This window comes from Geospiza fortis, unplaced genomic scaffold, assembly GCF_000277835.1.
Source record: "Geospiza fortis unplaced genomic scaffold, GeoFor_1.0 scaffold215, whole genome shotgun sequence".
Lineage (NCBI taxonomy): Eukaryota > Metazoa > Chordata > Aves > Passeriformes > Thraupidae > Geospiza > Geospiza fortis.
In genome coordinates, this window is record NW_005054573.1 from 586,848 (window position 1) to 613,368 (window position 26,521).

General features: G+C 41.9%; 1 protein-coding gene across 1 annotated transcript in view; it reads left to right on the plus strand.

The window, feature by feature from the left end:
• Nucleotides 1-18,227: 18,227 nt before the first annotated feature.
• LOC115948860 (interleukin-2 receptor subunit alpha-like) overlaps nt 18,228-26,521 on the plus strand; it is a 12,749-nt gene continuing 4,455 nt past the window's right edge. Inside the window, exon 1 of the mRNA XM_031064248.1 lies at nt 18,228-18,318. Coding sequence (XP_030920108.1) covers nt 18,243-18,318 — 76 coding nt within the window. The 5' untranslated portion in view covers nt 18,228-18,242. The remainder of the gene's footprint in view (nt 18,319-26,521) is intronic.

Genomic DNA, 26,521 nt, shown 5'->3' on the forward strand with positions numbered 1-26,521 from the left:
AGGGGACGGGGGGAGGCGGCACGGCAAATCCCGGGACTGGGGGAGGCGGCACGGCTAATCCCGGGACTGGGGGAGGCGGCACGGCTAATCCCGGGGGCTTGGAGGGCGGCAGGGAGTGCAGGAGGCGGGTGGAATGCTGTCCCCGCCCCAGCTGTCCTCGCGGAAGATAAGCCTGGCTTCTTTCGGGTTCTCGCTGCACTCGGAGGTTTTATTTAATCATAAAATCCCTGAATCACGTCCGAAGGAAGCCACAGGGATGGGGAAGGGTTTGGAGGGGAAGCCCTGAGGGCGCTTGGGTTGTTTAGGAGCACTGGACAACCTCGCTGGAATCTTCAGCGTCCTCCCGAGAGCCGGGGGCAGGCGCTGGTCTCTGTGGCGACAGTGACAGGAGCTGAGGGCAGGGCTGGATTTATGCCCAGCACTGTTTGCTCTGGATGTTCTGTGTGAAAAATGCATGTATTTTATGATTGGCTTTTCGCAAATATTAAAATGAATATTATATGTGTTGTGTTAGAAAGTGATGCTGTATTAATTCTCTTAAGTAGTGTGTTAAATATAGTTTTAGGTTATAACAAAATGTTAAAATAGAAACTATACTATGTAGGATACTTTTTTCCTAAAGAAAGGACTCATGCTGAGATAGCAGCCACAGGACACCTGAATCTTTCAGAGAAAGAGAATTTGTTGCTTCATTATCAGGAGAAATGAACTTCTTCCAGCCTAGCTCAGGCAGGATGGCGCTGTCAGGATTCAGAGGAAGAAGCTGACACTGACCAGACAGAATCCTGTGTTTGAATGGAATTTATGCATCATGTATGAGGTGTATGAATATGCAACAGGATATTACTTTTAAGGGTTAATCCTCTCTTAATGTGGGTCCTTTTTCATTCTTGTGCTGCCCAGAAAAGGGTACCCAGGCTGTCCGTAACTCTTTGTCTCTGTTGTCTCATATTGTCCTAATTCAAATTGTTCGAATTATTATTACTGTAATTGTATTACTATTTTTATAACCATTTTATTACTATTAAACTTTTAAAATTAAAAAAAAACTCAAGTGATTGGCGTTTTTCGCATCAGTAAAACAGTCTCACTACTGTGAGTTCAGCAGCTCTTCATTAGAAGGCACAAAATGGCCAACAATCTCTTGGTACAAGGTCTTTTAAGACTGAACTATCCAATTAAGAGCTGACACGCAGATTATTTTCTCTTTTAACCCAATAACTGATCCCAAAGAGCTGCAATGGGGACTTTTCTGCCCAATTACAAAATGCCACCCAAACCCATGGAGAAGAAGGAAGAAGCATGAAGAAGAAACCCAGGATGACACCCTGTGCCCTCCATCTTGCTTCCATCCACAACATACTAAAGATCCCAATCCCTTAATTTCTCACCAAGTGATACACCTACACTGCTCTCTATAATCTATTTCACACTTTTGCAGATTCTAGTCTGTCTTGGAGTCTGGGAAACTTTCTCTATGAATGAGGGTCAAAGTCAGTGCTCCCCGGGGGTCAGGGCACCCCAGAGAAATATTCCCAGTGCCCTGGGTTTCCACATCTGTGGTAGTTTATTCAGTAAATAACCTGTCCCCACATCCATTCAGTATTTCCAGGTACTTACCAAGGGCACCTGAGATTTTGGGGGGAAAAAGGAGACAGTGATATGAGACTCTTCTGAGTCTGGCAACGCAGTCACACTGAGAAAGTTACAAAAACAGAAAACTTATTCCTCATCAAGTGTATTTCAAGCAATTCTGTTATTCCAGCATGTTTGCTGCCATTTTACTGTGCCATCACTGTCACTGAGGTCACTGGGTAATTGTTACTGCAAAATATTTGGCTATTAGAAGTTCTTGCTGCATTATGTCATTTGGGCCTGAAGTGGACTTGTTCGGTCTGCAGAAACAATTTTTGTTTTCTAAAGCAAACCTTAAAATTCTGCATCTGTCTGAGCCTGGAATTTACCCAGCTATACCAATTTCCCAGCCCAATATCTTGCACTAATTATTTAATATCTTCTTTTTGACAGAGGTAAAAATGGATTTTCTATTTTACTTACACTGGGCTGGTATATCTCCAGCTCACACCAAGCACATGACATAGATGAGCTGAGTTTTCTAAGATCTACGGCCACTTGCACCACATGATGATGCAAATGAACATGCAAGACTGCAAAGCCAAACACAACCTCCAGCCCTGAAGCAGATAGATCTGGCACTTCAACCTCAACATTTTACAAGCACTATCTCTGTATTAATCAGAAAGTCTTTATCTCCAGCATTGCCTCCGACTGTGCTACTGTGCAGTTTATTTCCCTGTGGTTAGCTGAAAAAATAAATAAAATAAAGCTACTACTTCCTCTCCTACTTATGCTGCTTTCTATTAACCCAATCTTTCTAAACACATTTACAGATATGTCTATTTTCATAATGACAGTGAAAGCTCCTTAAATATAAGAAGAAATTATCTTCAATTTATTTTTAGAGGATCTCCCAAGCATCTTCCTATGTTTTTTTGCTTTAGCAATGCCTGCATTTTTTAAGGGAAGGATTAATGTAATTCACACATCTGTAACCTCGTGGAAGGAAAAAAAAACCCAGCAAGACACTGCTTTTACAGCATAAGAATCCCACTGAGAAAAGAACTATGTATCCTATGTTAAGGGAAGGAATTAAATAATTAATTGCATCAGAAGGTAGGGAGAGAAATCCCCGTGGGTTGAAATGTCACAGAGAAATATCACAGCATGACCAGCACTGGGAGAAACTCAAAGGAGATTGGAGTCTGCAAAGGTGGAAAACACGAGAGCAACGGGAGATTTCAGTTCCTCCTCAGAACAAGTCATAACAGGGAGGGTAAAGGTTGAATTATCAGACCTGTAAATAACTACCTATTAAAGTTAGGAATCAGATAACTCACAAGAAGAGGAGCAGCTCGTGGTTAAGCCTGGAAAGTGCAGTAGGCACGGATCAAAACTGATCCATCGCTGTAATAACAGCCACAGTGTATTTGTACACACCCACTTAGGAGCAAAGGAGCCAAGAAAATCCTTCTCATTAAATTCAGGGAGGCTGCAGGCAGATAAAGAAACCTCACCCTGCTGCCAAGGTCCCAGACAGACTGGAAATGAAGGAGAAATATGTGAGCTCATCCCCAGCACTGCACATCTTGAAGGTGGGTTAATTGTGGCTGAAATCTCCTTTTCATCTGCAAAGGTGTGGGAGCACTGGCCAGCTCTGTGCCTTATACAGACCCTCACAGATGTTCAAGTCTGATTTTCCAGGTATTTTTATTTTTTTTTTCTATTCATATTTCAAACCTTTCCATGGTGGTGCTTTTCTTCGTGAATCCCACTCATGATTTCTGTGTCACCAGTTCTACCTCTGTACCTGCCTTTCTAATCTCATGTGGCTCTGTCTTTATGTTTTCTTGCAGCTCTTTTCTCCCAGCTTCACAATTTTCTCATCATTTGGAGAGGAGAGGAGAGGAGAGGAGAGGAGAGGAGAGGAGAGGAGAGGAGAGGAGAGGAGAGGAGAGGAGAGGAGAGGAGAGGAGAGGAGAGGAGAGGAGAGGAGAGGAGGATTATGGAGGTGGGATTAATTACGGGGAGGTCCAAAAAGCTGTGAATAAACCAATTTTCCCACTGTGAGAAGAGCCACCAGCCTTGCTTGGAACCCTTCATTGTACTAACAGGCCACCTGAAAAAGGTGAACAGCCAAGGTGGTGAAATCTGCTGCAAATCCCAATTTTTTCAGAGTAATCAGCCAAAAGCTGGAAGCAAGAAGTTGCAGAAGGATGGCGTGGCACTGGCTGGGTGATGAGATGGCAGATGGGACCCAGTGTTAATGAATGCAAAGCAATGCACACAAGACAAAATAGCACTAACAAAACACACACAGCAGCAGCTCTAAATCAGCTGCTTCCATTAAGGAAAGAGATGCTGCATTCATTGGGGATAATTTTCCTGAAATGCCTATTTAGTAAAGGAAGGAAGCAGGAAAGCAAACAGGCTGCTGGGAAGCATTAAAATCTTAAAAAAGGAGAAAGTATCCTCATAAATCCAACGTGCACATGCATGTTTGAGTGGCCACCTGCACTCCTGGGTATCTCATCCTCTCCAAGAAGCAGCAGTGCAATAAAAAACCTAAAGAAATCAGATGTGTTGAGTGAAAAGAGGCAGCTGAAGGGGACCCTGGAAATATCAAGCACCCAAAATGGTCCAGAAAAGGTAAATAGGGCGTTCTTATTTTTCTCCCTGATGGTGATCTTTAAGAATGTGTAAAATGGAGCAGTGCTGAGGGGGAAAAAAGCAGCCATTAAATGTCTCATTTATGTCTCATTTCCCTAAAGCATTGATAGCAGTTTTTGGTGGATGTGGATGATTTGTTGTATGTTACAGATCTCCTGTGAGGGTGAGGGCTGCTAATATGCCAAAATGGCATTAGAGGGCAGTGCATGGCAACCTAACTGGAGTTTTTTGGGGTGGCTGTGAGAAACCACCCTTTAGAACCTCTGAGGATCGGGACAATAGAGCAGCTCCCACTCCCACAGGTGGGGAATGGTGGGGATCAGCACGTGGCACAAAAGCAAAACATGAGTGCTGATCAGAGCAGTGTCAACCTGCTCAAAAAGTAGTTAAATCCCATTAAATGGTAGTTTCCAGCCAATGGTGGAGATCCCAAGCAGAGAACCAACCCTACTACACACCACACTTTTTGTGGTGACTCTGCCAGAACTTCCACACCTTTCTGGATTTGATTATTTGATTTGATATCTTTTTTTTTTTTCTTTTTCCCAGAAAATGCTTGCTGTTGTCCTCCCAATGATCCTTAGCTTTGCCCACAGGGCAAAATGAAATATGAAGAGGAAAGTCCCAGAGGAAAACTTGTCCTGGCTTGGGAAGATCGGCTTAGGTTTGCTGCTTCAAAAAAAATCCAAAACCCAAACTTCAGGGAGTAGCAACCTGAAGGAATTGAAAATGGTTAGAAAGGCATTTGAAATATTCTTTCTTCTGCTAAGGGAACAGCTGAAAATGTGATTGTGAAAGCAGTGAAGGAAACAGTGCCTTTTGCCATTTATGGAATAACCCAAACCCCCAGAAAATTGTGGGGGTTTTTCCCCTATTTTTTACTTGCTTCACAGTTTCACCTAGTTTCATACTTTGGCTGAGTTCCATAACTAAAATGAGTAAGAAATGTCTCAGAACAGAGATATTTCATCACAGATGAAGTTTCCAACACACATACTTCAATATTTTTGATGACAACTGAAAAAAAACTCCATTGCTTTTGACACTGCACAGGGAGTGTTTTTGTTTGGCCAGCCATGGGAAAAAACCCATACTTTAAATTAGGAAATGACCATTTTGTCCTACCACCACGGTCTCAAGCTTGTTTGAAGAAGTGAGAAAACGTCAAAAACACAGCAGTGAAAATATTACACATGACTAGACTCAGTACAGATGGGATATCTGCCATCACTGAGGAAAAAAAGAGTTGTGCTGCTCTGCTAGAGGAAGGATTTGGATGAGAAATTATTCAGAACTCCCCCGTGTTAGCCACAGTGGGTTTCTGTGCCAAAAATGCAGGTTTCTTTCATGCTGAAAATCCCACTGCCTGAGAAACTGGAGGGATTTCAGGAAGTTTGTCTTTTTGGAATTCTAGAAGATCCTGAGTTGAAATGGACCTACAAAGATCTGGATTAAGAACCTTTGCTGGGAGTTGGACTCAGTCACCCCTGTGTGTCACTTCCAGCTTAAAATGTTCTATGATTCTTTGACTTTATGAAAATGAGAGGGATGGGGGGGTTAAACCTCTGTTGAATTAGTCACCAGTTTTAAAACTAATAACTGAGAAAGACACTGTAAGCCAAGGCAAACAGTGAAGAAGGGTTTGGAAGTGGAGAAGAAAATCAGCTTTACAAACATCTGAATGAAAGCTCTATCCAAATTTACAGGTAATCTTTTTGGACTGAAATAAAATTCTGGATGTGAGATTAAATTCTAAGAACTGTGGGTTGTTATCGAGCGGAGTGACATTGCTCTGTAAATGCCTCTGCTCTGATGATTCACAGATAGGTGAGGTTACCCTTCCTCTTGCTCAAGATTTATATCAAGTTCTTATGAACCACTGTCTTCAGCCCAAAACAGCTGAGTCCAAGAACTTGAAGTTCCAAGAGAATTCTCTGATGTCCTCGCGGTGGCTGTCATGACATTCTTGGTATAAACAGAATTATTTGGTGTTAGAAGCACATTAATTGGCTCTGAGGTGCTCATGGACAGTAACAGATTGCCCAGAGAGGTTGTGCAGTCTCCATCCTTGGAGGTTTGCAAGGCCAAAGTGAATAAATCCAGGTGGGATCTCATTACCAGCTTTGTTTCCAATCTGAACTGTTTGATGAATCTGGGATTATTGCTATGGCTTTGTTACTTGCTGTACTTCTCCAGAGAGATGAAGGGGAAGATTTAGCATCCAGACTTGCTCTGGATTTACTTTCCAAGTGCTCTGGCCACTGGGAAAAATGTCAAAAGGATTTCTCCTCCATTAGGGATCCCCAGATTTTAAACAGAAATTCAGCTTCTTTTCCATGCAGAATTTTGTGCTGGCATGTGTTCTTGTCTTTTTGTGTGGATTTCTTCCCATGTGGATCAAGTGCAGCATCCTAGGCCCTGAAGTGTGTCCAGTGGCATTGATATTCCAGGTGAATTTTTGAAGCTAAGACATGTTCAGAATCTGTTGAATGAAGAAATGCTGGTTTAGGGTAGTTGTAGAAGACTTACATGCCAACCCTTCCAAATGTTTTTTTCCACAGAGGTGTGTGATGCCAACAGAGAGAGGAACACTGGAACATCCTTATCCCTGACCAGTCTGGTCTAAGGGATATGACTCTGGTTTAGGATTTGGACCTTCCTCAAACCCCAAGCAGCATTTTCCTGCTGTTCAGAAGTTAAACTCTTCATCTCACAAGAGGACCATAAATATGGATATATGGACACAGAGGTGTTGTCTTATACAATTAGAATATCATGAATCTCATAATTTTTTATTTGTCTAAAATTGAGATGCCTAATATGTTTTCAAGCACAGGCTGTGACCAGGTAGTCAATCATCTCTAGAACACAATCCTTGGATCATCACTTTCCTAATTTACTGGGACACTTTCCATATTCCACTTTATATCCTGGGACTTATTTTTGGTCACAGTTTTAATTTTATGAAAATACATAATTGCTTGTCATGCAGTTTTTGATAACTCTACAATTCACAAGACACTGCTCAAGTAAGAAACAAAGAGCTCTGTGTTTATTCTGAGTCTGTATCTCATTCAACACAGAAAAACTTTTCTATGTTACAAAACAACTTAATGACTGGAATTTAAAACAAGATTAGGAATAAAGGCTGATTATTCTGCATTTCTGCATTTTTCTGGGCAGGATTTCTTGCCTCTTCCTTCAGAAATATTATCCTGATTATTGAAAAAGACCTGATAATGAACTACCCTGATGGGTAATGTAGCCCAGCCTGTCAACTCTTATATTTCTTAAAAAAATAAAAGCAGTGTAGCCAGAGATAGAGGACTCTAAAGTCCTTGATGATCTGATCCCATCATGGATCAGATCATTGTATCATGGAAGGCAAGTGATGGAAATTGAACACTGAGCTTTCTTCATCTTTTTCAACCTGACAATGTTCAATGTTTTTCCTCCTACACTCATTCCAATGCCTTAACCATAAATGAACAATGGCCAGGTGTGAGCATTGTCCTCTCTTCTGTTCCTGAAAAACAAGGAAGACATAAAAAAAACCCACCCCAAACCTACTTTTCAGGTAAACAGCATTATCTCCACCATCAGACCAGACCACATGCACGTAAAAGGATGTGTTATCAAAAATATCTGTAATGGTGACCTTAAAAAAGTACAAGCAGTGCTAATGAATTTCTTGTTATTTTAGAAAGGGACTTTCTTCTCCGTTGGTGCAGAGAGCTTCCTGAAGCAAAAACAAATGAAGCTTTTCTCTCTTTCTTTTTAAATGTAAGGTAGAAACATTTTGACTAAATTTCTGCTCTGTTGTTTTCTAGTTATTCAGAATTAGCAGGAGATGTTTTCAATGATCCTTCAGCCTGGAAAGGAGAAGGGTCTGGGGAGAACTTCAGGCACCTTCCAGTACCTAAGCAGTCTCCAAGAGAGCTGGAAAGGGACTTTATATGAGGGCATGGAGTGACAGGAGAAGGGAGGATGGCTTTAACCTAACAGAGGACAGCATTAGATTGGATATCAGGAAGAAATTCTTTACTGTGTGTGTAGTGAGCTGTGACACAGGTAGCCCAGAGAAGCTGTGGCTGCCCCATCCCTGGAAATGCTCAAGGCAGGTTGGGCAGGGCTTGGAGAAACCTGGGATAGTGGAAGGTGTCCCTGCCATGGCAGGGGGATGAAACAAAGTGATCTTTAAGGTCTCTTCCAACCCAAATGATTCTGTGATTCTAAGACAGAGTCCTGTCTCAGCTCAAAGGCTGCACATGGCATCAAGCAGGAGAACATAGAGACATCTCTGCAGTTAACATGAAGGTTTTTATCAAGAATTTATTGTAATCAAGAGTTTGCAGGTGTTGGGCAAGGGGAAAGGCAAGGAAGTGACTTGCCCAATCCACATTTGGAGTTAGTGGAGGAGCCAAAATTAGGACGAGGCACTCTTAGCTGTCTCCTCAGATGGTAAGAGTTATTGATTAGTGCAAGATTTAAGGGCAATTAATAAAATTATAGGGGACATACACCCAGGTAGCCAATCCCTATACCCTTTTGACCACACTGATGGGTGAATTAGGGTGGTTTACTGTCGTAGACCTGAAAGATGCCTTTTTCTGTGTTCCTGTGCACAAAGCCAGCCAAGATATAAACCAACATATAAAGTGTTAGCAAATTCTCCTCACAGTTTAGTTAGACAAAACAATCCTTTTCCAGCCTGAGAACCAAGGACACCATTGTAGCTTCAGGCCCAAAAAGTGCAAACAACAGTGAATTGAGGAGAGCAGTCTGGGAGGATGGGACTGCAGAACCTGGAGCTGTAATTGGACAATTAAACTCCAATATAGCAATGGACCAAAACTTATTAAAGTGTGAAAACTTGTGTCCAGTTGTCCATCTTGGATGTAGCCAATGCCAGACTCTTGTACTGCTCAAGGTGTATCCTTTGAAGGCCTTTTTAATAAATACTTACTTTATTCTTTTAACTCTCTCTAGCCCCTGTTCCAGGCAGCCTCTCAAGGCTTCATGGGCTCCTTCTGGTTCTTGTTGCCTTTGGCAGCCAGTCCTTCTCACGAAGCTCTCCCTCTCTTAGCTCCTCTGGTTTCCCATGTATTGGAAATTCCCAATTGTTGGTTATGATTTCTCATTTCAAAGCTCCACGCTGGAGCTGGATGTTGCCAGAATGGAGCATTCCAAGGGCAGAGCCAGGCTGTGCCACCATGGCGAGCTCACAGCAATGCCTGTGACAATCAGTGAGTGCCAGCAGCTCTGCTCAGACAATGTCACTTTTTGGGGAGTGTGAGAAGCTGAGGTTTGGCTGTGCATGGACATTTGAGATGCCACAGCAACAAGGATGCAAACCCAGTTGCATTAAAATGGGTGCAGTTACTGTCTTTGTGCAAATATTTAATTTTTGTATTTTCTTTAAATTTTGAATTTTCTTTTTTTTCTTTCTTCTCATTAAAGAAGGATGATACAGATGTAATCATCTTGATGAATACTGAACAGCCAAGCAGGTAGATACTATCATTCTATTATGATTTATTCTTTCATATTATATTTCATCTCTTCTTTTATAGTCTAAGCTGCACATATCTGGCAGAGCATCTAGAGTACTTTCCACTTCTAACTTTAAATGACCTGACAAAAACACTCCAAATGGAGGAAGCTCAGTGTCTGGCTTTTATTATTCACGTCACATATTCAGGTTTTCCACTTGCTCACCGTGAAAACAGCTAATGAGGTATTTTTTGAGTGCCACTCTTTGTATCATGCAGGTGACAGATATAATGAAGATGGTCATGAGGGCATCTGAGCTGATAGGAAGTAAATCAGCCCTGGAAATTGTCCTCCCTTTGTTCCTTCAACACAAGTGACATCAGCCTCTGTGGGACATGGGGACATGTGAAACTCTACCCAAAATATTCTCACTTTCAAAGACTTATTTAATAATTCCCTATGTTAAAAATAAGCTGCAAGTCAAACTCAAGACGAGGGAATGTTGATCTCTGGGAACTAGAAATAAAGAAAATAAGGAGTTGGAACCATCCACCTGAGGATAGAGCCTAAAATTATAAGATGGTTTAATGCTTTCTTCAGAGGAATGCATAGGGTTATGGTTATTACCATGCAGGGATCAAAATAGACAGGACTTCAGAAGGGCTGAACTGTGGTAATCAGAGGTATCAATAGAGAAGTGGGTAAGTGTACATCCAGAAGAGATATAAAAGATCCCACATGTTGGTTTTTTATCTGATCTCCTGCCTGCAGTGTCACTGCACCCTTTCAAAGCACAAGATCATCCCACACATGATGGAATTCTGCTGGATGAAGGTGACATCCAGCAAAATTTGCACATTTTGAGCAGTTGGTAAATGCAGTCATATTCTAAGCCAATTACACTCACTGTGTGAGCTCAGCATTTTGGGGTGAGGACCCCTTTTCAGCACTGAATGTCCTTAAGTTACAATGAGCTTTGTCTTGATCTCTGGGAGAAAGCTTGAGGCCATTTGCCCCATATGAATGATTCCTCTGCAACTTCCAAAACCAACCACCAGACAGTTCCCTCAGCTGGGTGGAGGCAGATGATGAAGTAAGCTCTGGCTGTAAAACGTGGACAGTTTCATTCCTTAGGGTCAGAGGAGAACTTCCTCTGTGAACAGCCTGATAAATAGCTGCTGTTTTCTTGGAAGAACAGCTCCAGGGCATGAAATATGAACTGCTTTATGGAAATAACTCCTGTATTTCATTAGCATGCTTTACTGTCTAGGTCACCTTCTTCTTTCCTTTTCCTCCCAACAGTAGAGAGGCATTGACCATCAGAGGCCCTGAACAGAACAGGTGTTTGGACTCAATTGGACATCTTGGACCTTTCCATAGTACAGATTTGCCAGCTGCATTCCATTGCTTTCACCTTTAATTACATTACCCTTCGAGAGTGAAAATGTCTAGAATCCAGCCCCAAACCTGCTGTGCTCCAGCATTTATAACCACAAGAGTCAGAAAGATGGTGAGGGTCTGAATCCAGGACAATTAACAAATTTCTAGCTCATCTGATAGAAGAGTTTAAACCTGTTGGTAGGGAAGTTGTTTTTGCCCAGGTGTCTAAGCACTGGGAGACTGTTATGGACACCAAGGCAACACAGGGCAATGTTTGGTGCTAATTATAGCAGGCAGAGTTTGTTCGTGCTAGTTGCATGCCAGGTGGGAGGTTTGGTGGGTATCCTCAAACCAAATGTGAGATCTGCAGCATTTGGGTGCCCACAGGCAGTGCAGCTAAGCAGCCACTTCACAGTGGAGCTCATTTCACCCCAATGCGGGCATCAGAAATAGGTCACCTGCTGCTTCTCCTCTCCTGTCACTGTGACAGCAGACGGGTGACTAACTCAAAAGTCTGGGTCTACACCAACATCTCATTAACTGACAAAATGTGAAAACCACCTTGTTGATCCAAAATTCTTTCCTCATCTTGTCTCAGCAGTTGAGCTCCCTCAGGAGAAAGACACAAAGTGCCCTGAAATCCTCCAGAGGCCTGCCAAGTTACTCAGAGCTTCGCACCTTGAACATCCATCATCTCATGGTCAGGGGACCTTAGAGCAGCAGTCCAGTGTCTAAAGGAGGCTCACAAGAGGGCTGGAGAGGCACTTCTCACGAGGGCATGGAGTGATAGGACAAGGGGAAATGGCCTTAAGCCAAAGGACTAGATTGGATTAGATATTAGGAAGAATTTCTTTACTGTGAAGGTGGTGAGGCACTGGAACAGGTTTCCCAGAGAAACTGTTGACTCCCCATCCCTGAAAGTGTTCAAGGCCCAGTTGGACAGGGCTTGGAGCAACCTGGGATAGTGGAAGGGGGCACTACCCACAATAGGCAGGCAGAAACTGGATGATCTTTAAGGCCCCTTCCAACCCAAACCATTCTGTGACTCTATAATTGTATGATTTGATATTCCAAAAATCCCATCCCAACCCCACCCTTCTCCACTGCACAAATAGTGCTCAGTCAGTGAAAATGGTTTTAGGTTAACTGCACCAAAACAGGCCATGGAGATCTGACCCAATGCAAAGGGTACCCACCAGTGAGCTATTTATTTAATATCTCACCCATAATTTTCTGTCTTCAAGTGTCTGGCTCTGCTGAACATCAGTGCTCCCTCATTAATTCATAATTGTCCCATTTTAGTTTTCCTCATCTACAACTGCTTGAATACTGGAGTATTTGAGAACCACTGAATGTGCATCAGAAAAATGGCCTACAAAAAATCCTACAGCAATCACAGGAAATCATGGTTTCAAAATTCTGTCCCAAATCATCAGGCCTGGCTTCTGTATCAAATCTCAGCCTGGAAGGATTGCACTTAATTCTGTAAGAAGAGGATTTGGGATTCATCACAAAGATGTTGGACAAAGTCCTGAGCCTCATTAGAAACAAAGAAACAAGGCATGAACCCTTATTCTGCACTGCATGAAAGGGTCAGGTTGAATAATTTCTGCTCAAGAAGGAAAAACTCCTATTATTTTCTGTTTCTTTAGCCTGGCTGAAGCAAAATGCATTGAGCTTTCTACACAGCTTTTCATTTTCTCACTCTGAACTTGTTTCCTGAGTACCACACAAATTTTTACACTTGAACACCAACTTTTCTTGGTTAGTAGTTAAATCTAGAAATTTTCCAAGTTACTCAAGCTGAAGAACTTCTCTAAATAGTCCCCACTACTGTTTGCATTTAGAACTTGTAATTTTTTGCATTTCTATAAGCAATCCTCAAAATCCATCCAGTTCAGAAGGTTTTTTTCACTCCCAGGGTAAGGCACTACATTAGGGTTTAGGACCTGAAATGAAACTGTTTGCTTTTAATTTCTGTGGCAGAGAATTTAGCCCCAGTTCTTGGAACATCTACATCAGCTTCCTACAAAGTGGTAAATTTAGGGCTGACTCAACAAAATTCATATAGACAAGATTATCTGTGCTTTTACTGAGCTAAAGGAAGGCACTGAGCTCTGCCTTCCTAAACAGAAGCATCTACCCAGCCCATGAAGGTAAAGAAGATGCAGAAAGGTGCCTTCTGACATGCAGCAGAAAGATTTCTAATGGTGATCTTCAACCATGGGAAGTCCACTTGGCAATTTAAGGGCCAAAGGTGGAATGGCAATATTGGGATGTGCCAAACTGAGCATTGGAACTCGCTGACATTTGTCCCTCTTGATTTTAGATCCCTCTAATAGAGGGGATGTGCCCTATTTAAATAGTCCCTAGACTCCACTGCTGGAAGGAGGTTTGAGGGCTCATCTAGGCCATGCCTAGATGAGCTCCATCACCACTGCTAAGGCTCTTACCTTGTCCCCTTCTCCTTCATCATTCCTCAGACAGCTTCAAGTTATTTGATTCTTTCTTTTGGAAAAGGTTTTCTAGATCCTTTTTTTTTTTTTTTTTTGTAGGGGGATAGAATATAAGTAAATAAAGGTAGTATAGAAAGTAATCTTACCCCCTAAAGAGTTGCAGCTGGGTTAATTATTAAAGATTAGGAGCAGGCCTGACTTTAACAGGCCACAGCTGTAGCCAATAAGAAGAAGAGTGCTATAAAAGAGTGGATTGGGTGCTTGAGGGGAATTGGAGTCAGTTGGCTGCAGTTGGAGAAGAAGAAAGATTCAGTGCTTGGAGGAGCTTCCTGTGAAAAACATCAAGGAGATATGAAATTCTTGTAATAAGGAGACACCAATATGAAGCCTTTGCAATATAATGACAACATTTTTTTCATTCCCATTGCTGCTCCATGCTTTTCTCAATGTGCAGTGCCCACAAGCAGGGGCAGAACCCTGTCCATGGCTTCGCTGTCACAGCACAAAACAAGGGATTTCTTTGCATGTGCTGCACAGTTCAGGGTTAGATTTTAGATTTTCATGTGTGACATTGCCAGCTGGTCTTCATCATCCACGGAACTGCTGGAAATACCGATTAACCAAAATCTCACCTGGGCACCACCTTTGAGTGCATCCTTCTCTTCTGGCAGTTAATCAGTGTCTCTCAATATGACCTTCTATTTGACACAGTTTTGAACCATTTTAAGGGCACTTTTCTTTTTGGAGATTTTCCAATAAATTTCATACTCATCTCATAATTCATCTAGGTTATATTTTCATAACTTTATAGATAATATAAAAAATATTACTGAAATCAAGCAAATAAATGGTATCTTGGGTAAGAAGCCCACTGCAGGGTGCACTTGTGCACTTTATGGGATTAAATAGAGCTGATTCACTATAACTTCCTGATAAGAGAAAGAAGAGAAGGAGCAAATATGGCCATGCAATAGTACACTTCATTTACCAGTTCCTCAATTTTTGTTTTTGCTCAGGCCAAGGGAATGATGATAGCAAATAAGAATAGGAAGGAAGTTATCTGTACTATTCAGCTGTATTTGCATGGGGAAGTAATAAGGAGCCCAGTCTAGGCATTGGTGTGTTAAGAACATTGTGGCAGTACTCACTACATGGAAACTAAATATATCCAAGAGTTTTTAATGTTCCTCACATATTTATCTCAGCATCAAAGAAAGGAACAGTTAATATGAGCCATGATGACCCCTATCCAGGATGTTTGGCAGAAAAGACTGCTCTCAGTCGCTAAACAATCAAATTCTATTTTCAAACTCAATGGATTTTCAGGATGGATTTGTCTCATCCAGCTGGGGCTACCTAAAAGAGCTGTTGTGCTGGTTTAACTGTTGTGTGCAGATGGGAGAGAGATAAGAGTGACTCATCTGGTGGATGTAGATGTTCAGAAGAGGAGGTGAATCACTCTCTAGATGTTCTTATTGACTCTCCACTGACTCAAGGAGGAACTTCAACAACTCTACTGACCATTCAGCTCTCTCTTGAGTTAAACCCTGTATGAACATGGTAAAGATGCTCCATTTAAGGTGTGAGATTTGTGTGCCTTGTGTCAGCTCCATCTCACTTTTATGGGAAATAAAAAGTGATTAAAACCTGTTTGACCTTTATAGGTAATTAGGTTGGATGAAAATTTTCTGATGATAATTTTGAGGGTGTGGTATAACTCATGCTTCCCCAAACCTCTGCCCTGCAGCAGAGCTGGATGCTGCTGTGGAGGTTGGGAAGGGTCCTTGTGGGTGCACAATGTGAGTTCACAACCACCATTACCATAACTTTAAGGATGCATAAGCAATATTCTGATTAACAGTGTTTAGGTAGCTGCTAGAGCCACCTCCACACCCTCCCTGGGAAGGTCCATATGAAACATTATTCCCTTGAATACAGGACTTGTGTAAGAGTGATTAACAGAAGAAAAGTTGAATAAAACACAAAGCTTGCTTATTTCCGTGAGTTACATAGATGTTTGCAACTGCTTTGAACTGGGAAGGGCTGCAGTAAGATCACAGTGTTGCCTTTTCTTCAAGCTAGCTGAGAGACCAGTTTAAGGAAAGGACAGTCCTCCAGACCAAATGAGTTTGGGCAGAGTTTTAAAAGCACTTAGAGGATTTCAAAAAACCTTTGTTAAACCTAGACCTAAGAAGGTTGTAGCTGTGTTTGTGGTTTACTCCATGGCAACTCCATTTCTGTACTTGTGGTCTTGTGATATTGAATAAAAATAATTTTTATAATCTTGTCTGTGGTGGCCTGAGCTACGTGACAGGCTCTTTTCCTCCCAGCTCTCTGCTGAAACAGAGGGACTTACCTGAGCAGCAAAACTCTGCTAATCAAAGGAGGAAATTCAAGGAACAACAGATATCCCAGCACCTTCTTTTCCTTCTACATTTTCCTTAATTCTCAAGATTCCTTTTATCTTTTTTTTTCCCTCCACCACTTCCCAGAGTTTTCACAGCACCTCCTGTCCTCTATTGCCACTCCTAATTCTGTTGCTAACATCTCATGTTGATCATCTAAATTATAATGCTAGTTATGTTTTTTTCCTCATAAACTCCAGTTTTTATCTGTGCTTGGGTGCCTTTCCCCCTTGCTGGGTCTCTGCTCTCACTGTCCCCTTCTCTACCTCGCTCTACTTTGGGTCTGTTGCTTGCAGAATCTGCTCTGGTTTGTTTTTTTTTTTTTCATAGAATCATTCAGCAAACTGACCTATTTCCAAAGCTGATCTGGCTAATTCCTCTCACAAACCATAACTGTTTTTTCTGACCTTTAAGAGGTGTAAATGCTGACTTACAGGTCTTTCTCATGCAATCTGTGTTTGTAGCAGTGAGCCACCTGAAGTCACCATTCATTCCAGTACAACTGACTGCTTTCCATATATTCCTGGATAAAAACTCACCTTTTCTGGTAAAACCTTAGTGGCTGTTACTCACCTGTGCTGAGGTTTGCTACCTGAAAACAAATGGCTGCATGAAAGATTGAGCTGGATGGAGAACTGCAGAAAACATCCCTCATCTCTGTGTCCATCATTAAAATAGCTGTGGAATTAAATACTTAGACCAAGCAAAAAATTGAAGCAGATGTTGGCAAGTAAATCCCTTCACCTCAAAAGAGCAGACCCTGTATTTAGTAAGGAAAGGATAAAAAATTTGAGATTTCTTTCCTGGCAACATAATAAATATGTTTCACCAGTCCAAATGACTGCAGGGTTCAGGCAGTTACATATCTCCAGGCATCTTGGAAAAAGGTGAAGAATTGGGTTCTAACACTTTCAGACAGATTTTTCCGGAGTGAAACTCTCTAAGTCCTTCAGAGGGCTTTGGCATGAGCTTTTCCTATTACACTGTTAAATGTGGAAGATGATTTGATACTGAAGCAAAGTCAGTAAATACTGTGGAGCATGAAGCAGCCCCAGGGTGAGCAGAGCATTTTACCCACAGCAGTTGCTTCAGAAATCTTCCTTGTTCTCCATGCCCTGTTGCATTTGGATTTGAGAAATAATCTCCTGGCAAAGCCTCAGAGCTGGCAACCCCTGCAGGAGGATTTGTCACCTGCATCACAAAGCTGCACAAAATCTCTCATGGAAAGAGCAAAGGGAGATTTATCAGGAGAAAGGTGGCAGACTGATGGATGCTGCCACAGCAGCAGTTAAAAATGTATCACATCTATTCCTTAGCTTGCCTGTTAAGATTTAATTCATTGAGGATTTATAAAGGAGAAATAAATGCCCAGCATGTAATAATCATGGTAGAATACCACAGATAGTTTAAATCTGTTCTTTTCTATAGTCTATCCCAATTAATTCTCTAGTTACTAACAGAAAATGGTTTCTGTGGAAATGGCTGAAGAAAAACTACATAAAGTGTGACACGTCCTTGGTAATTTCCAGTTTTCCACTGGCATTTGCAAAAATTTCACTGAAGCATGTCACACCCAGACAATTTAGGGAAGGGAAACCTTTTCCAAACCTGGCAGCCTCATCCTCATATTTTTTGGTTTTGGTTTTTTTAATCAAGCTGTCCATCCTGCAGAAGCTCAGCTGTGATTCAGAGAAACTGCGCACATGCTTCCATCAAAACCAAATGCAGTATGCCTTTATCATCACTAAGAGAAGACCTCTGAAACCCAAAAGGATAAGCCATGGAACCTTTTCTTTGCAGGTAAAGCCCACAGATGTTGCCTGAGATCCATTGTCACACACCAGACGTCTATTCCACAGCCCCTGGTCCCTCTCTAATACCTGCTCAGCCACAGATTTGGGGCTGAGTGCCCCAAACCTATTAAAATCTTCCTACTGACCTCAGCTGTAGTGAAATGTGAAAGAGCTGTGGAGCCAGGAGCTCTGATGTGTCAAACCACTTCCTATACACGATGGCACGCTCTGCCACGCCGAGCATCGACTTTGGTTTCCTGGATAATAGACTAAAACCCGAACAGAAAGCAGCCTTTGTTCTTTCCTGTGGAGCCAGCAAAATGATGATTTGCTGACCAAAGTCCTCTCTGCACACATGGGTGATGCTCCCAGACAGCCTCATGAGCCAGTAATCAGCTCCTTGGCTTGGCTGGCAACAGCTCATCGCTTCTGAGAAACTTCACCATCCTCAGAGGTGTGGAGAAAAGATGGGGACAAGTCCCATGGAGCGCAAGTGGCTTTTGATGTGGCTCTTGTTTGGATTCATCAAGGGGAACAGGACAGGTAAAAGACTCTTTTTGCCTTTTGGGGAGGGAAAAAATGATTTGCGTTTTTTGGTGGCTGTTAGAGCCACCAAAACTTAGGCAGAACATCCTGACTCCTTTCAGCAAAGGAAAGATGTTAAGGAGCTTAAGGAATTTATTATTCTAAGGAAATGAGAGAAATGGGTTCTGTGCCCACAAACTGTCAACTGCAGAAAATCCAGAGCTTTAGAGGATATTTTTTGTCTGACTAATGTATGTATCCTCCAACCCATCACTAGAACAGTGGGCAGATCAAAGCAGCCTGAGGCAGCCCTTTGAATTTCCTTTTTCCATTTTGCTTGTAACTTTAGGAAACAAAAATAGACACTGAAATGCCAGCACCTCTGTAGGTAAAATTGATGGCAATGCTGTTAGTTAAAAGATACCATCCAAATTTGCTATGGATACTATAGAAATGAAATATTTTTTCAGCCATGCCTTTCAATCAGCAGCACCTATAAACTCTGAATGGAGACAGCTAATCCAATTCAGCATAATTTTACACATTTATAAATGGTGACACTGCTTAGATTTGGCTTATTTATCATGACAAGTGGGTGCATTGAGAAATGGTCTGGTGATGCATTAGTGTATTTAAATTTAAACTGCTTTGTTCAAAGGCAGGGGAAAAAAAATCCCTTCCATTCTCAGTGCTCCATAAATGTGATATTTCTTTCTGTGTCTGATGATGATGTCCAGGCCGAGAGGTACGAAGAGACACAGCCTAAGGCAGGCTCTCAGAAATGCTGGTACTGTAACTGCTGATGGATCATCCTTGGCAGGGCTGGGAGTTTTCCTCAGGGCTGGCCATCTCAAGGGAAGAGTGTGTTGCTAGTGACTGAACTGATTAATGCAGGAAGGACCTTCAGGAATGTTGAAGCCCCAGGTGATTTTATTCTCACTATTTTGCCAGTAAGTGCTGCAGCTTCTCCTTTCCCTGCCAGATGAGGAGCCAGAGCCCAGGGAAAGTGTTTGGTGCTGTGTGCAGGAGCAGCACCACGAGCTGCTCGGCCAGAGATGTGTCAGTGGGATCAGTTCTGGGATGAGTCAGGTTCCCCAGATCACACTTTCTGAATTACTCTGCCTGGAACATGTTGTGAAATTTCTTTCTGGCAGTTCTCGTTTATCAGAAACCGTTCTGGTTTTTTGGAAAAAAAATCGAGGGGTTTCAGAGCAGTTACGTTTTATGCTATTTCATGTAATTTTATTCACCACTGAATGAATTAATGCACAGGATTGCATTCCCCACTGTATTTCTAAGCCCTTCTTTCCTCAGCTTCCTATACTTATTTTCAATGTCTCTCCCAATGTTTAAACATAATATTTATATATATATATGTGTAATTTCTCCCTGCAAATGCTGAGGTAGAAACACCACCTTTCACCAATTTAGGGGTTTTTAATCATGGAGACACTTAAGGAATTGTGGCTGTAAGACCTGTTGATTTAATTCCTTAGGGGAATCAACAAAGATACCTGGGAATAGACATAAGCAAAGGGAAAGGAGTTGGGTCAAACTGGTCAAAAATCAACCAGGCCTCAGCACATACAGTACTTTTTTATTATTTTGCCTTAGTATTTTCAGCTTGTCCCAGCACTGCAAGTTCAGTTTTGTCAATACATTCAACCCTAGATGGTGTTTGTCAAAATGCACTATCAGGAATAAATATAATTAGAGGGAAAAGGAAATAAAAACCATTTGTTTTACAGAACAGTTTCACTGATAGTTGTCAAAGGGTTTTGAGAGGGAAAAGTTCTGGGGGACTGGGGAAGTTAAGGCATGGGATGATCATTCTTTTAATAAAAATTAAACTATACCTCAGTGCTAAAAAGAAGAGAAATGCTGGTTTTCCTGTGAAGAGCATCACATTTGTCTCCTTTATCCTGCACAGCAGCAGTGCCTAGAAGCTGCAGGCATGGGTGAAGCCTGAAGTGAGGGTCAAACACAAGGTAAAAGCTGGTCTGTGCTCCTGCAACCTTTCCATCTTGCTGTTCATCATACAGGGATACACTGAACAGATTTGCAACTTAAACCTGGAAAGGATTAAAACTCACAAAAGAAAGAAATTCATTCATGTGAATTTCATTCACACAAGATGGGTACCAGATCTCAGTCATGTAAATGAGAGGAATTTCTTTCCCATTATACTTGCATATTAGTGCTGGGTCCCATGGATTTGAAAAGCAATGCAGAATACATTAAAGTTGTCAAACACAGACAAGTGATTATTGTAAGGTCAACTAGAGAGCAAATACCTTTATAAACCTTTCAGCTACAGTGGCCTTCAGCAACAAAGGGCTCAATATGCAGCTACAAGTAAAAAAATGTAAAAAAAATGTTTTAAAAGTGTGATCCTACTGAGGAAAAGCACATATTACAGACAGATGGAGATCCTGCAGTACCTGCTTCTTCAGCTGGAGGAATTGTTTTCCCACCTCATCAGAGGTGAGATGTAATGTTCTTTTTCCTGTTATTGCAGAAAAAAAATCCATTCTTTATCTACTTCTGGAAGACTTTGCTCACTGTTGCCTTCAGATTGTTGTTATTTTGGTCTCCCTACTTCTTCAATGTTCAGCTTTGTCTGCCCTCTTCTCCCTGCTGTATTAATGCTATCTTCAAAGCCCAGCTTCTGGATATTTTCTACCCACGGATTCCATTCCCTGACCTTGGTCCTGAATTTTGGAACAACGTGGCTCACTGAGTCTTTGCTCCATCTCCTCTAATGCTTCCCCCAAAACTCACATTTCCAAAGCTCTTCCATGACTTCCCTCACTTGACTCCCTGTTCCTCAGCCCTGCCAGGGAGCAGCACTCAGTCACCTGCTGCTTTTTCTTGATGTTCTTATTTTGCAAAGTGTAAGCCTTCACATAAAGAATATATAACCCTCTCTATGTGGAAAAATACTTCATGCATGACATCAGAAAAATCATTGCCATGCGCAGAAAATTTCCATCTTACTCTTGAGATCTCCAGGGCAAAGTTCCATGACCATGCTAAGTCCCTAAGTCAGGTGAGATGAGTCCTTAGGGCATATTTGAAATCAAAATTTCCCCACTAGACCTTTTTATCTTCACTTTTCCAAGACTGGGACACACACTTGTCAGACCATTCAATTATTTTCAGAGAGGATATTCTCTACTGCCCTTTCAGCCCTACAAAAAGCAAGGCTGAGAAAATTCCAGACGAAGGAAAGAATCTGTATCTCTGCTGTTGTTTAAAAAGACAATTTGTGTTTCTTCTCAGATGAAAATATCAAAGACATGTGGGTTACTGAGATTGTCTATTTAAGTAAAAGTGTCACACACCAAACAAGGCTTTCATGTATGATATTCTCAAAACTTGGCTCTGTGTTCTGCTACAAAACCATGAGCCGTGGTTGCATTCAGAGTCTGAGCTCTGTGGCTTTACCACAGAACCAAGGATGTTATAAACACCCAGAAACAAAAACAAATGTTCCCCATTCTTTACTTAATGCACTTTCTATGCAGCACACTGTGCCCAGGCTAGTTTTTCTTCTTCTTCCTTCTATGCTAATGTTCCCTCTTTCAATTACAGATTTTGAGTTCAAGTCCCCAGCCCAACCTCTCTGCAAGGGCAGGTGGGAGATCTATCAATACATCAGGTAAACCACTCTGATTATCAATGTGAGCATGGAGGAATGTTCTTCCACCACTGCAGCTGATAAAAAGAAAGAAGCACCTTAAAGCTTTGCTTTGGAGAAGGTAAATCAGGTGTCTCTAGAGTGGTTTGCCCAGCTCCACTTCTCACAGAAGGAACCAAGATTGTCACATTCCTGAGAATAAATTATGCTTAGCATGACAAAGCTGAGTCCACTGTGCAACCTGCTCTAGCCTTGCTGTATATGGATTTTTTTTTGCATTAGATTCCACTGCCTGGGTCAATGCAAACAGCTGGTCAGCAGGATTAAGCCAAGAGGTAATAGAAGTGCATTTCTCCCAAACCCAGTTTTCTGTGGTCCTAGAGCTCCTGACAGTTCATATTCCACTTTATTTTACACTGTTTTTTGAACAGAGAAACTTTGCTGGTACAGAAAACTCAGCAGGGACTGAACTGCCAGATTCTTAGAACAGGAGATTCTTATTCTCCACTGCTGGGAATATTCAAACCCACCTCCATCCCCCTAAGGCTGCTCTCTCCTCCATTGCTGTTTGTATAAAAACTTGTGTCTGGTCATTTTATCTGCATTGTATTTCTGCCACTTACTGCAGACTCACTATTACTGAAATCATTTTTTAAGATAATCTCTCTATAATCTAATGAACAGTTAATTATAATCTCACAGGCAAGTTACAATAAAATTGGGGTCTGTACCCCAACCCCACATCTGGGATCTATTCCCATCTTACAAATTCACATAAGCAATAAATGACATTAATGGGGGAAAGAATCCTGCAGAGCTGAGGCTTGCTTGTTAAAGGATCCTTTGGAGATAAGTTTTGAAGTAAGAAAAAGTTCATTACCATTTCAGTCCTGTTGATGGTATCAATTCCTTCACTTTGCCTGTATCAGTTTCATCTTCATAAGACTGCACCATTTAGAGAGCCCAGTTTCTCACAGCACATAAATCCCCAGGGCTGATTTAGCTTTTCAGGCACAGGTGGGGAAACAAATCTTCATTTTCACCTGGTTTGATTTGTTGTTGTCTCTGGGGAGAGGTGTTCTTCATCTCTGAACTGGGCAGGTGTGTGCAGTGCCTGGTTTCTTCCACTGCTTTTGCCCAAAACTTCAGAGCCATCCAGTTTCCTACCAATCCCATCCTACTGCCTCTGTAGTAAGGGGAAAATTGTCCTATTTTTGCACCTTGCTGCTTTAACTTGAGATCAGAATAGTGTCAGTGCTGGTGACACAGAGCCACGTGACAGAGGAAGTTCTGAGTTTAGGTTAGTGTGGCGTGACTCACTGTCTGTGTTTTACCTAGCACTAAAAATACCTGTTACGAATTTACCACACTCACTTCTTGTGGACTAAAGGTATTGTTTTAGAGCCTCATCTATCACTGCTCTGCTAGCTCAGACATGGAAGAGAAACAGGAGGGAGGGTTTCATGAAGCCTGATACTGCCAGCACACCCACCAAGAGCAGTTTTGTGGTTGGGTGAGTAACAGAGGTGAATGGGAAATGTGAGGGAAGAAATCTGAAAGGGCTGATGCTGATTTAGATGCTGGGTTTCTTTCCCTCCAGTATTTCCTGTCTGATATCTGACAGTACTTGTGGAAATCCCAGAAGCCCTGAGACATCTCAAATGGCATCAGACACCCCAGCTCACACCTATCTGTTGGCTCAGATGACAAGGCTTGCAGGTCTCAAAAAACTTTTCAAACTTGATTTAGGGAGCGCTTCAGCAGAACCAATAACTACTTTTTTAATTGTTATGTTTCATGTCTATTGTCTCAATACACAATTCCAAGGGTTTGTCTCCATCCACTCCATCATAATAATTGAAACCACCTCCAGAACTTCCACAAATGCTGTAGGCACCAAAAATCCATGAATATGGGGAGAAACAGAAATTCCCATCTGCCTTAGGAGAGCTAAATGTTCTCCTAATTCTGCAAGTGACAGAAAGGCTAAATTCCAGTGAACACAATTACACCAACCTCTCTGTTTGGCCCATTTACTACCTCCAAGTGTCGCAGACATCTTTTTGTGAAATCCTTTCTTAGGATTTTTGCTGCTGAAGCTGAGAAGTTTCAGCAACAAGATGTAAACAATGGTTATCTGCTGCTGTGCAATGCAACAGGTCTGTCTGTGATTGGCCCATCTTGGATGTTTATAATTAATGGCCAATCAAGGGCCAAGCAATCTCGGACAGAGTCCGAGAGAGCTGCTTTTGTTATAATTCTTTTCTATTATTAGCTTAGCCTTCTGAAGAAACCTTTCCTTTTAATTTCTTTTTAGTTAGTTATAATGTAATATATATATCATAAAATAATAAATCAAGCCTTCTGAACATAAAGTCAACATTCTCGTCTCTTCCCTCATCCAAGAACCCTTGTGACCACTGTCACATCCAAGTGCAGAGAAATGGAGTCCCAGGACACTTTTGGGGTGTGGGAAGTGAGAATAATTGGTAGAGGCTGATGAATTTTGTGAATGAAGGAATGAGAGAACAGTGGACATCAGGACAGCAAGAGAAGGAAATAGTGGCACCTTGTCATGGGGACAATAAATTGGAATAAGTGCAGAGGGAAAATGAGGAGGCAAACAAAACATCAAAACATCTCAAGGTAATGTGAGGGCAGTATTTCAAACCAATAATAGCAGGAGGGCAACACTGGAACAGCTGTGGAGGGATGCAGAATCCAGGGAAAGCTGAGCTGTGCAAAACACCACAGGCTGTGAGGCAGGTCATGCCCAGATGTGCTGGCCTTTTAAAAGATTGACATTTTCATATCATGCCAACTCAAGTTGATTGGCTAATTACCAGCAAGGTGAAAAACAACAAAAAAAACCCTAAAAAACAAAGCTAATCTCCCCTAAAAATGTAAAAAGTCAGAAAGCTGGTGAAGAAAAAAAAATCTACCCTGCCATTCCCCACTCCCTGGATTCTTCCAATCCCTTGGCTATTTTACCACTCACACAGCAAGGATGTTGATTTTTTTAGGGGCAAACCATGTAGTTTCCTTGGGCACAAAGATGGAATGAAGTTTTGGGCACAGTTCACTCCAGAGGTCAGTATGGTCCTGACCTCAGCAGCTCTGCATCCTCTCTGCAGTCTTCCCAAACTATTCCAGGAGGTGCCATGACATGAAACCAACGAAAGACATGGAGATGCTGGAAGAGGTCCAGAGAAGGGCAGTGGAGCTGGGGAAGGGTCTGGAGCACAGGTCTGATGAGGAGAGGCTAAAGGATCTGGGGGAGCTCAGCCTGGAGAAAAGGAGGTTGGGAGAGGATCTTTTCACTCCCTAAAACTGCCTGGTAGGAGGATGCATGGATTACATGCCAAGTACCTACTTTTTCTAGAAAGAGGAGTAAAAACCACATAAAGAGAAGCACTTCTGAAGATATATAAGATATTTTGAGACAATTAAGAGCAATCATGGCAATATCTGCATTCATTCACAGCTCCTCCCAGTGTGAAGACTGGTGCAACAATAAACCCAAAAGTTGACAAGTTTGATCAAACACGTTGGTGAGAAGTATGGGAGGAAAAGCCAGTGTTTTAAAAGGTTATGATGGTTGCAAAGGAGACGGCTCTTGAAAATGGGAGCAAAATATTTTATGTGACAATGAAGGAGTTAAAAGTCAAAGGGAGGCAGGCACAAGGTCACACCAAGACCTGGGAAATTCCCCTTCCAAAATTCTTTCTTGATCGGAGAAAGGAGTATGGTTGTGAAGGTCAAAGAAGATACTGCAGTTATTTAGATGAGAGAAGACAAAAACTTGAGCAATGTGGATGAAATGAAAAGACTGGATCCCAGAAAGGCTGTGTGTGATCCAGCTGCAATGTGGATGTTCACCTTCTCTCAAGTGCACCATTTCTGCACATTTCTCTGTCTGATGTGTGCAAGTTCAGAAGAACCCAACATCTGATCATCAATTAAAAGAATGTTTGCCCTTTATGATGAGTTGGTTAAATGTTGTGGGTTTTCTTAAGAAGAGACTAATGAGTTGTAGGTTGGAGTGCCTTATGCTGAGATTCAGATCTGCAATCTGCTTCAAAGAGGTTTTTGAAGTCTTGAGGGAAACAAGCTTTTAGCTTTCAGGGAAAGTGAGAGTACATGATCTCAACTTGCTGCTGATCTGATAACTCTTTAATTTTAATCACCCTGACAGTCTGTGGTAAAACATGTGGTTAACTATTTCGGGTGCAGTCACTTCTCTCAAAGCCACAGTCCGATGTCGTTTACAAGGCGAATCCTTTGATAACACAAAGGTACAAGGGGATTAAAACAACCCTTATGCAGATTAGCTGTTAAACTGCTCACATACCTTTCATTGTTGCCTTCTTCAAACTTTGTGACTTACTAAACAGCAAGACAAAGTAAAGTAAAAAGGGCAGAAAATATCAAAGTGAGGAAATGAAAAAAAGGGCATTGCAGGGCTGGGGCTGGGAGTCACAGGTTAAGTTGCTGTTGGTCTTTCAAGGAGAAAGCACTTTGGGAGTCAAGGGCAGACTCCAAATGATGAACAGCTATCAGGGACTCGAGGGCCTTTGGCAG